Source organism: Macaca thibetana, chromosome 4 (genome assembly GCF_024542745.1).
Source record: "Macaca thibetana thibetana isolate TM-01 chromosome 4, ASM2454274v1, whole genome shotgun sequence".
NCBI lineage: Eukaryota > Metazoa > Chordata > Mammalia > Primates > Cercopithecidae > Macaca > Macaca thibetana.
In genome coordinates, this window is record NC_065581.1 from 67,143,954 (window position 1) to 67,157,003 (window position 13,050).

The following is a 13,050-nucleotide window of genomic DNA, read 5'->3' on the forward strand; positions in this document are numbered from 1 at the left end:
CACATTGAGCAACTCTAATTTGAAAATCTGAAACCTGAAATACTCCAAAATCTGAAACTTCTTTAGCATCAACATGATGCTTGAAGGAAATGCTCATTGAAGCATTACAGATTTCGTATTTTTTGATTAGGAATGCTCAACTGGTATGTGTTCTGCACATATTCTAAGATAAAAAAACTCAAAACCCAAACACTTCTGTTCCCAAACATTTTGGATAAAGGATTACCATTTTAGATGCTGTATTGATTACCTCCATAGCTTTAATCAATTGTAGGGGAAGAAAAAAATCTTTTCTCTGTCCATTTTAGGAGCCCCAGCTGGGGCTCTGTAATAAAAGACAGATTAACGGGAGAAAAGCATACAAATCAATAAGAGTTGAATACTTATACACTGAATTGGACAAAGAGTAGTAAATTATGAAAATGTGACAGGACAGAGGCCAGGGCTAGGGCAGAAAATGGTGGAACAGTAACTAGGAAGGTAAGAGATGTATTTTGCATCTTTGTCCCCTTCAAATCTCATTGTGATCCCCAGTGTTGGAGGAGGGGCCTGGCGGGAGGTGTTTGGGTCATGGACGCAGATCCCTCATGAATGGTTTGGTGCTGTCCTAGTGGTAGTGAGTTCTCTATCAATTCATGCTAGAGCTGGTTGTTTGAAAGAGCCTGGAACCTCCTCTGCTCACTCTCATCATGTGATATGTACATTCCCTCTTCTACTTAGGCCGTAATTCTAAGTTTCCTGAGGCCTCACCAGAAGCAGATGCTGGCACCAGGTTGCTTGTACAGCCTGAAGAACAGTAAGCCAAATAAACTTTTTTCTTTGTAAATTACTCAGCCTCAGGTATTACTTTATAGCAATGCAAATGGACTAATACAATAAAGGTTACTTTACCAAGGTTTGTTTATACACGTTTTTTTCAGCCCTTGTGACAAAAATGTTACTTTCCTTCTGGTATAGGCAGGACATCTTCCACATGGGAGTTTTATGTCCTGGTTTTAGGAAGAAAAAGGGGTGGTCAAAGCATCCTTCTTGTATCTGCTAAGCTCAAAATAATTCTTATGCCAAAATGGCATATTTTGGGGTGGCATATTCTGCTACCCTTCAATATATATACTCCCTGTACCAGAGACTATTTCTTAATTTCTCTCTTCTCCCCATCATCCCTGTCATAAAATGAGGATATCAACATGACTCTTTTCCCCTTAGGTCTCTCTCCACCCCTCTTCTTCAATCTTCCAGGTTTCAACAACTGTCTTTTTATGTGGTCAAGGTCAATACTTAAATTCTGTGCTGTAATCGATGTTTACTGTGCTTTGCCTATGAAATGATTCTAAAACAGTATATTACTGAACTGTGTACATATCTTTCACTGAAGAGCTCAGTAGTATATTTTGAAAACATGATTTTCTGTATTGCTTTTTGCTTTCCTGAAGCTCCTGTTTCCTTCTCTTTTGCAATATGCATTTTCTACTTCCTTTGGTATGGTAGCACTGAGCTAGAAGTCAGTTCCAGGGTCCTCATTCTGCCAGGACCTTGTTGCATGGATGAATAATCACTTGTTTGAAGTTTACATGGAACATGACAGCCTTGGCCTTTTGGAAAGTTGTCACTCTAGATGATCTCTAATTTAGGTGTTTTTCAGAAGGACTTCAAAGGAAGTATGTTCTTCATTAGTGGAATTTATAACACAAATCAGCTTCATGAAAATACAAAGTTAATAAAGGCATTCCATATGACTGGGAGGAAAAAAAACCTTAGTGTTAGAATAAAAGTAAGCTTCTAAATATGTAGAAAGTTTATAGAATCTAGGGCGAAAAAAATATATTAAAAAAAATACAACTAGCAAAATCAAAAGCTAAGAAGTTGGTCTGACAGAAACCAACCAAACATTCCTAAAAGTAAAGTATATAGAGTATTCAAGACAAATATAATACTTCTAACCTTCAGGGTTTCAAAATAAACCTCAAAAACAGGCTAAATATATATTCCTCCTTAATCAAAATAGTTTTTGTATGCTTAAACCATGTAGACGAGCTTAAGGCTTCTTTCTAACAAATTCACCTGTCAACTGAATACCTTCCATGTGTAAGAAGCTATTCTAGGCACCAAGGACAAAGTTGAAAAACCAGACGTTGTGTTTAAGTACTTAGAGTCTAGTGGAGGCAGACATGAAGGCAATAAATCACAATATACCGTACAGGGTGCCATGTAGATAGGGAAAAGCTAGCACCTGTGTCTGGGCAACTTAGGGGAGGAGGGACCTAGGGAGATAATTCTAAGGCTGAGACTTGAAGAATAAGGATTTTCTTAGGAGACAAAAGGAAGGGACAGGCATCACAAGCAGAAGGAATAGTTCAACAGAGTGGGGATGTGAAGACTCATAGCCATGTGAGTAATAGGAGCCATTTGTTAGCTGCCTCATATAACTGGTGTGGGGATGGCAGGGGAACTTGGAGTCAGAAGAGATGCACACCAGAAAGGCCTTATCTATCTCATGAAGGCTTATGGAGTTCATTCTAAAATAACTGAAAGAATTTTGCAGTAAAGAAATGAAATAATCAGGTTTATATTTTAGATGTTCAGAAAAGACTGAAAGGAGTCAAGACTTTGCAGAAAGTCCAGTGAGGAATTTCAAGAACCAGAGTTTATCAGTCTGCTTGGGCTGCCATAACAAAATGCCACAGACCGAGTGGCTTAAACAACAGAAATTTATTTTCTCACAGATCTGGAAGCTGGAGACTCAAGATTAAAGCACTGACAACACTGGATTCTCCTGAGGCCTCTCCTGTTGGCTTGCAGACCACTGTCTTCTGATTGTATCCTCACATGGCCTCTTCTTTGTACATATACATTCTAGATGTCTCTCCCCCTTCTTATAAGAACACCAGTCATACTGGATTTGGGCTTCATCCAATAGCCTCATTTTATTTTAATTACTTTTAAAAGGCCCTATCTCCGCATACAGTATTATTCTGTGAAGTGCCAGGGTCCAAGTCTTCAACATATGAATTGTAAGGGGACACAATTCAGCCTATAACATAGAAAGTAGAGAAGAGGGGACAAATGGAAAGATAGGAAGTAGAAATTAACATGACATGATTGTTTGATGAGTCAGTTATACACAAGAGATATGGAGATCTACCTGATTTTTTTTTGTTTAGGCAATCAAGTGTCTGCTGGTGTCATTTGTCAAAAAAATGAATGCAGAAGAAGGCTTAGTTTGCCCCCCAAAAATGAATACTTCAATTTTCAAAATGTTGCAGTTGAAGCAGTAATTTCTAGCTAAAAGGTAAGTCAAAGTTCAGAGCTTAAGAACACGTAGTATAGATAGAAGTCAAGGGTATGTGAGATTGTCCACAAAGAAAATGTAAAACAAGGCCGGGCATGGTGGCTTACGCCTGCAATCCCAGTACTTTGGGAGGCCAAGGTGGGTGGATCATGAGGTCAGGAGTTCAAGACTAGCCTGGCCAAGATGGTGAAATCCCGTCTCTGCTAAAAATACAAAAACTAGCTGGGCATGGTGGCACGTGCCTGTAATCCCAGCTACTCAGGAGGCTGAGGCAGGAGAATTGCTTGAACCCAGGAGGGGGAGGTTGCAGTGAGTTGAGATCGTGCCACTGCACTCCAGCTTGGGCGACAAGAGCGAAACTCCATCTTAAAAAAAAAAGAAAGAAAGAAAGAAAATGTAAAATAAGAACAGAAGGGAATGAAATCCTGGTGAATAATGCTAAAGGGTAGTTGCAGAAGCAGAAGCCAAATATGAAAGCTGTGAAGGTTTATCAAGAGAGACAAAGAATCAGAACAGAGAAAAATGGCACAAAAATTAAAGGAGAGAAGAATTAACTTGGATATAGTTGTTAATTCCTAAACCTTTTTTCAGAAACTTAATGATATTTTACCTCAAGGATCATGATACATACTTTATTGTGAGTTCTAATGTGCTTATGCTAGTAAACTAGTATACCTTTTTTTAATTATTTCTCACTATCCAGAATGTGTTCAAAATACCCTGATGTCATACAGCTTTCATTATATCTTTTGCAAATTTCAAATCTTTAGAATGAAAAAGTATCTCTAAAACCAAAATATGATGCCATCTATCTTAATCCATAAACTGATTTTTTCAGGATTATTCTTGACAATACCCCATTTATATTGGAATACAAATTTTGAGGTCAGATACAAAACAAAAGCTACCAATAACAATATGTATGCCTTAAATACTTTAGAGGTTGTAAGATATCTAATGGACTGACATTTGAACAACATAACACATCTTGGAATGCCATGCTCTTGTGGCACTAAGGAGAGTTTGAAATCTTTTCATGAAATCTACTTGAGTGGTGCTAAAGATTTTAGGCAGAAAACTGAAAACAAGTTGTATATGGGAGTAACATTCATCAGCTATATTGTAAATTTTATTTGGAGGCAATCAGAGAGAGACACTTTAAAATTCCACATCACTCTGGAGAACCTAAGGCACAGATACAAATGATGTATTATGTTTTTAAAAAGTGACAAAAGGGAATATTAATTCTGGAAGATTTTTAATTAAACACTATTATACATTAGAGGAAAAAATTTTGCACAAACATTCCCTCACAAAGCCAGTAGTTTTATATTTACATAGCATTATTATGGTAATTTAAAATGTTAATCTATGATACAATGTTACTTCTGAAAACATATAATAAAATATAGTTGTTTTATAGCCATGCTCCCATTTTTGATGAAAGCTAGTTAGCTCATCCTAATGTCAGTCTAACACTTTAAAAATGCATAACAGATATTCAGTCAGTGTTATAAAACCTTTAAGACAGAGAAGGCTGTCAAACAGAATAAACAGAGGGCTCATCATCACTTATGTCTGAATCTTCGTCTACTCCTTCAATAACCGATTTCTTCCCTTTACAACAGGATACAATTAATCCAATCAAGAATACCTGTAAATTTAAATAAGCTATGTGTTACTTTTCAAATTTAAAATCATTTGGAAAGTAATGCTTTAAAATTCAATGACAGTACTATGATACAAATGGACTACTAAGATACAAAAAGTTTACACATTTAACTATAATTTATAAAAGAAGGTGAAATCATGCCTGGGCTATCTGTACTTACCCCAAGAAAGGCCCAGTTACCAAAATAGTAAGCAGCACTGAAGAACCAGAACTTGTGAAGGAATAGGTATGTCCGGGTAACAGTACACTGATCTGTAAAAGCAAATAAAAGACTATGGTGAAATAGGTTCTTTTATAAAACTGATGATTAATACTTTCTCTAAAAGATTATTAACCAAAGCTAATGACCAAGATCATATGGCTAACAAGTATCAGAGATGGGACTGAAACTTAGGTCTCTCTCCAAAGCCCACTCTTTCAACCACCTTAATGTAGTGTTAAAAACTGCCAACTAATATGACATATTTAAAAAAAAAATGAATGCCACCAATGCAATCCAGATCTTAAGTATAAAAAAATTATTTTGGCTAGTCTGCTTTATTGGAAATAGAAGAATCATTTTTACTTGGAGTGTCAGACATATCCTAAAACAAAAAAAAGTTTTCCTGATGAACATCAAGAAAAAAGAACAAAGTAATCAGATGTGGTTAGTATTAAGTTGCACTTGTAGGAGCAGAAAGGTCTAATACCTTTCCTCACCCACTGTAAGTTTCATGGCCAACACTCCTATAACAGAAGACAGGTTAACAAGAGAAAAGCATAACAAATTTATTTAATCAGTTTTTCATGACACAGGAGGCTTCAGAAATGAAGACTCAGGGGAACACTGTATTTTCATGCTTAGTCAATGAAGAATGGAGAGCTAAGAATAGAGAGTAATTGGACAAAAGTGTATAAGTGAATGGTAACAGGCTGAGGGAGGAAAGCCAGCAAGGTCTGTATGTTCAGATTCTTCTTGGTCTTTTACATAGCATCCCCTCCTTCAAGGTACAGGGCAGAACTCTTTCTGGAATGAGGGTCTTACGACCTACTATCAGACAAGGTAGGTCATAGAATTTCTTTATGGCCAGCCCCTACACAGAAAGGCAGGGGAAGGTTAGAATAATATTTCTAGGTTTATGGCTGGCTTTGGGAAAGTGGGGTTCTAATTTCTATGACATGGTTGGGGGAAGAGAAATCTAGTTTCTATGGTCTGCTTGGGAGAGAAAGGGGAACAGAAGAAAGAAGGGCAAGGGAAGGTTGAAAGGATACTTTGCTTCTGGGGCTCTTCCAGTATCCTTCAGTTCAAAGTACTTAACATGTTACAGTGTGTGCTATCATTTTCTCATCCCCAACACACTTTTCTAAGAAACCAATTCTCACTGCAGCTAAAGCTTGAGAGGTTTCTTTCAGCTTTTATCTTTTTATGACTTCTATTGAATGGATGATTACTTCTTAAAAAGAAATAAGAAAATCACTATTTACTGATGTGATTCCTGTTTGAACTTTAGATAGCATTATAGCTATAATTAAAAATAAATCATATTTTTCCCCTTCAAATAAAATGTAACTCTTAAAGAGAAAGTAGCAGACTGGTTATTTGATATTTGTGTAAACCCCATAATAGTTTTGTACAAATACATTATTTCCATTAGTTACAAAGTCATCTACACATATTGACACATATCTAGTAAACGATGTCTCAGGAAATATTTATTTAAGCCATTCAGAAAGGCCTGTGGCAACATAATACAGTTGACCCTCAAACAAAACAGGTTAGAGGTGCCAACCACCACACACAGTCAAAACTCCACATATAACTTTTGACTCCTCCAAAACATAACTACTAAATAGCCTGGTGTTTTCTGGAGGCCTTACTGATAACACGAACTATTGACTGACACATATTTTGTATGTTATGTGTATTACATACTGTGATCTTACAATAAAGTAAGCTAGAGAAAAGAAAATGTTATTAAGAAAATCATAAAAAGTGAAAATATATTTACTATTCATTAAGTGGAAGTATATTATCATAAAGATCTTTATCCTCATTCTCTTTACATTGAATTGGCTGAGGGGGAGGGGAAAGATGGGGAAGAGGAGGGGTTGGTCTTGCTGTCTCAGGCGGCAGAGGTGGAAGAAGTGAAGGAAGTAGAATAGAAGGCAGGAGAGGCAATTGCAACTTTTATTGAAAAAAAAACCAGCATAAGTGAACCCATGCAGTTCAAACTCGTGTTGTTCAAGGGTCAACTATATTATGTAATTGAGTGAAAAATTATATATGCTGCACCTAATGGAGGATACCAACCTCACAAATTTCAGAAGCCCTTTATGTTTTACAGAAGAAAATCCTTATCTTACAAAGCAATTTCTTTTCAGTCTGTTAATTACAAAATAAATTATAATTTCTGCATATTTGTATTCAAAATGGACAATGGCAAAAAGATCCTACATGCAATTAGGAGACCAATCTCATATCCTATTGCTAATCAAGAAAATACACCTTTTATTTCTATTTTTCTGAGCTCTCTTCTTAGCTTCAATAAGTAAGTGTTATTTTCTCTCAAAACATAAAATTGAACTGAGGGCTACACAGTCCAGCTTATTACATAAGGGATCTAATAACACTTTTTTTGTTCCTATCACATGGTTTTCTGAAAATAGCATTAAAGTTGTATTTTATAAACATACAATACTTGTTATATAAAGCTTCAGATATGTTATGTAAAGATTTAGATAATCTAAATTTTATCTACTCTAAACCCTTCCACTGTACCTCAACATTTACTTCTGAATTGCTCAATACCAAACTGAACAAACCTGTCTCTTTCTGGTAAAAAACAAAAACAAAAACAAAAAACACAGTTTAATAAAGAAGCAACCTCTTCCTTTCAGAAGCAAGGACTACCAATCTAATTCCTGTCTATTGATACCCCAAAGGCTCCCTTCAGAGTCTTTCTTCTCTTTATCAACAGAAAAGTCTAGAAGGAATATTCAGTTTTCTAGGAAAACTAGATAGCCTTTAAGCAGCATTAGTTGAACATATTTCTGTCTCCTATAGTTACCACAGATGATTACAACTTTACACTAGGTGCTGGGAGTTCAGACTCACAGCAGAGACTCCTAGATAGAAAATTTATTTGTCATTTACTTTGTGCTCCCACCACATTTTATTCTTTTATTATAGAACTTACTTCACAGTGATACAGCTATTCAATTTGTCATTTTTTTTCAGTAGATATACTGAGTATCCTGAAGTACCACTGGAGTATTCAAATTCATTCATATTCAATGACTGTTGACGTAAAATAAATTTAAAAGCAGATATTTTATTTAAAATTCATATTGTTAAATAGCCCATTTTCTAATTTTTAAAAATTAAAATCTGACAAGATTCCAAGGGCATAAAAATGACAAAACTGAATATATATTGAATTAAAGCATAACTAAAATGTCCAGCATGGTGAACGAAGAGCCCAGGCTCCGGACTCTGACAGACTTGGAGGTGAATAGCATTTGGTCACTTTTTTGCCATGTGTACAGGCAGATCTGAACTGTGGAGCCTGTGGACTTATAAAAAGGGGATATCACCATCTTCCCCCACAGAATTCCTATAAAGATCATATGACATATATATCAAAAGCCCCATGCAAAGTGGCACTTAATATTAATTTCCTTCCTTTTTCCTCTGCAAGGTATAGAGAACAACTGTGAAGAGTTGCTCAAATGGTTGCAAGTCTTAAGATTTCAGACATTCATGTCCAATAGTAGGAAAATATTTGGTTGGTCACTAATATCATGACTACTCTGTGCATGCCCATTATTTTTCTGTCTCTATAGTTGAAACAGACACAAATGGATTTGGCAAAATTCAAATTTGTATTATCAGTATCAGGATACACTGCTACATAGTAACATACCTTTAAATAACCAATTTGAATGTTTCAAAAATGAAGAGTGGGACAGGCTTGGACCTACCCAAAAAAATGCCTTTTCATAATTATTTTAAAAACAAGAATGGTATCATTCATGGTTTAAGTATTACTTTAGCTTCAAATTACAAGTATAAGCCTGTGAAAAACTCAACTTAAAAAATAAAAGTTCTATTACTCATTTCCATATTTAAAGATATTTTGGGAGTCAGAACTTGACTAAATTAGAAATTTCAGGGCCAGAACAGGGCTAACAAAACAGAGACTGAACTGGCAAAAGCAAGATAAATCAAATCATTTTTCTCCAGACATCTAATAATCCACCTAGTGATATTTTAAATTGGCTTATACTCTCTGACTCGTGCCCACCACTAAAACCATATCTTCAATATTTTTTTGATCACATTATTTTACATGTTTACCTTTTTTAAGGGTTGTGGACTTCGACACAAGCCGTTTAAAATACCATAAAAAGGTACCATCATTCTGTGTTGTTGTTGAAAAATGATAGTAGGTTAAAAATTCACACATACAATAAGTAAAAGCTCTTTATATTCATCTTTGTCCATATATATCATTTTATTTCTATTAACTGGGATATACCCATATAAAAATTTTTGCTAATAAGACACACACATATATTTCCTATTCAAGTGACGATTTCACACTGAATAAATGGAGGGGAGTGCTGTTCTTCACCATCTGCTATCTTCCAGCTGCTCACCTGAATCACAGATATCTATGAGATCTATAGATTTCTTTCTACAATTATCCAACTAAGAAAGTCACAATAAAGGTTCTAAATTTGGTTTTACCTTCAAAGTAAATTTAAATTGTTGGATATTTCATTTAGGAATCATGTTCTAAAATCAGGAGTATTCCAGAAACTTCTGACTGTTCTTCTTCAAAAGAACATATAATTGAATTAAAGATTAAACTTTCAATTAAACTAAAGATTAGATGTTAATAATGAAAACTAAACATGGGATAGGGAGGCTCAGATAATTTGTTTTCTGATGAGAAAGTGGCCATACAAAAATAATAAGAATTAAAAGGGCCAAAAAGGGGCATCTGAAGCATATGAATAAAATCAAAAGACTTTTGAATCCTGCTACTACCACCATTCCTTCATCTCTTCTCACATATCATCAAACAGAGAAATAATAGGAAATGCAAGTACACCATTATTTTTTGTAATTTAACAGCAGTCTCTAAGGATTTACCTGATAAATTTTATGTTATATATTTCCTGTTTCCTTTGTTATGTCACTTTTAATGCATCTTGACTGCCACTAAGATAACTCTGGTTAAGTAGAATAAATAATACCTTTTATTTTAAATACATATTTTAAAAAGCCACAACTGAAAAAAAAAAAAAAAGCCACAACTGAGTCATCATGTTAAAACTTCACTTGAAATCAATTTACAATTAATTACTCTATATTTGCATTTTATAAAACAAAGACTTATGTTACATATGTGTGTATATATATATAGAAGACATTTGAGAAAACTCATGTAACATGGAGAATAATTTTAAAACAAGCATTATTTGACTAGTGACCAAAAAATCTGTTAGAAGCCTGGACTATTTAGAAGCTACTTCATAGCTCTTGGTTGCCCATGACTGTGCCAATTGGTTCCTGATTAGGGTCTTGCTACTATTGAATATTTATAATGAACATATATATCTTAACTGTATACAGGGTAAGGAGCTTGGATTTTATTGTGATATGATTTGAAATTATTTATCAAATGGTTTTAGGAAAGAATAACATGAGTGGAGTACAGACTAGAAGAGGAGACTGTAAGCAGAAAGAGGTTTACCAAGTTAGAAGACTATACAACTGGAAAAATGAGCTCAGGGATGAGAAGAAAAAAGTTGGGATCTGAGAAATTTTTAGGATGTAAAATCCTAATGTTTTACTGTCAGATGGAATACATACACGTAAAAAGTTTTAGGAAACTAATGAAATACATCCAAATAAATGGGAAGGCAGAAAAAATGAAAATATATAATAAAAAACAAAGTTGTATATTTATATTAAAATTTAACAAGTGGTATATAGTTAAATCAGTGTTTTGTTAAATCTCACTGGGAGATGTAGGTAAAGGGGAAGAGAACTGATGAATGTCAAAACTCACAGAAATTTTGAAGGACACAGTTTTCTTATACTTTAAGAATATACAAACTGTATCAGGCTAATAAAGATATTTGCCAAATGTTTTGCACTTAAGAATAAGTTTCAGAGTAACCATTTTTAAGAACTAGTATAATTTGTGTTGAGCTCTGGTTATATTTAAGTAAGCTTAAAGCATTTCCAAGGTGCTAAAATATATATTTTCCTTTTAAGAAAGGATGTTACTAATTTCATTTTATTACTAATTGGCCATATAACACTCATTAAAAGGGAGTACAGGTAAGTATTAGCATATAAAATGTAGAAATTGTATAATCACAATCTGTATCAGTGAACTCTAAATTACTGAGACTTACTAGCTGCTGGTTGTAATTGTCCAAGGATAGTCAGATATAAAGCAATCGTCTTCTATTACTTTATCTTTTGATAAAAGTAGTTTAAATGGATATACAAGAAAATATTAAAGTTAAAGATAGAAAACTGAGATTTAGTTGAGTCTGACACTAATATACTATAAGACGTCTCCTTGAGGTAATTCATTTAGCTTCTAAATATCAGTTTCTTTGTAAGTGACATACAGATATGTGTGGTATATGGTGCTAGATCAAATTTCTGGGAATTCAGAGAGAAATCTGCATTTGAAAGAAAAGATTAGATTGATGTTTTCAGAGTTAGCCACCTTAAGCAATAATCTGTGAGTAGCTGAGAAGTTTCACAAAATTATTTAGGTTGGCTTTGCTGCAGATACTGGAGAACTGAGAAAGCACACAGCTAATTAATTTTTCTATACTATTTTATTAAACTTCTATGAACACAATTGCAATGTCACCCAGGAAAAGAACCTCAACATCAGGAGACTTTCTGGATATCCAGCAACATCCAAGAAAAATGATGCTCTGATCAATACTCAATTTTCCAGTCTGTATCACAATCTTGCTTGACAACAGACACAATACATCAGGCTATCTCAGCTAGATACCAGCCAATAAGATCACTGAGGCCCTCTTTCTAACTTCATGTTTACCTAGATATTGTATGACTATACATTTGATTTTCCACACAAATTCTTTCTCTCTGGTGATAATTCACTAACCCTGATCATCTAGTTTATTTAATAGCTAAACTTTCTATGGTAAATTAATAAGCTGCCATTTGGGCGACATTAGATTCTTGGGCTGTTCTCTGTTCAGTTATATGAAGTTAAATACAGATGCTGGAGACCAAAGTATGGCACTTCTTAGAAATAATTCTATCTCATCACTCTACTATTGTGCTACACATCTTATGGGTTTACTACAATAAAATCAAATGAGGTTATCAACACAAACTTATTGTCAAATAAAAGACCAGAAATGTATAGTATTTAACCACAAAAAACAATTTTAACCTGTTGAAAACACAGCTTTCTGGCTCAAGATAACAGACTTAGCACAGTCATTTGTTTCTTATCCTTCTCAGGACCTCATTACCGTTCTAGTATAGGAATAAAGCCAGGAGCAATCCTTTATCAGCAAAGAGAATGGAAGTAGAACCATCAGCTGATGAGAGGTTCCAACCATAATCTGGAAGATGGAAGGCCACATTTAAAAGGTCTCCAGTAAAACAGATGGTTTTCCTCCCATTTATTTTAAAATATGAGGATCAAGAGGTCCCAGACGCATGCACAGAGTTACCAGCAATGAGGTTTCCCAGTTCCTGATATTTAAATACAAGTTGGCATAAATGTAAACAGATCATCAAATATATGTAGAAAACTATCAGCATGAGGGAAAAAGAAAACAAGGTAAATAACTGTACTAGGATAACCAAAATTATAATTTTATTTAAAGGAAATCATTAAGAAAAATGTTTAGTATCTTCAGGTATTAAAGATAGTACATCCATAAAATAAGGATGCTTGAAAAGAACAATCAGAACAACAAAATACTCAGGGAAAATAACATTTTATTATATGAAATTAAAATTCATAATATGGTTGACAAAGCTGAATATATACCAAAGAATATAGAGCAAATGGTAGGCAGAAAATACGAA

At 34.4% G+C, this 13,050-nt stretch overlaps 1 protein-coding gene across 2 annotated transcripts in view; it reads right to left on the minus strand.

Annotated features, from left to right (window-relative positions):
• Positions 1-4,479: 4,479 nt before the first annotated feature.
• Positions 4,480-13,050, minus strand: part of LMBRD1 (LMBR1 domain containing 1) — a 151,252-nt gene continuing 142,681 nt past the window's right edge. For both annotated transcript variants that reach the window (XM_050789717.1, XM_050789716.1), the window contains exons 15-16: positions 5,122-5,213; positions 4,480-4,943 (exon numbers count right to left, since the gene is read on the minus strand). In XM_050789717.1, coding sequence (XP_050645674.1) covers positions 4,830-4,943; positions 5,122-5,213 — 206 coding nt within the window. In that variant the 3' untranslated portion in view covers positions 4,480-4,829. The remainder of the gene's footprint in view (positions 4,944-5,121; positions 5,214-13,050) is intronic.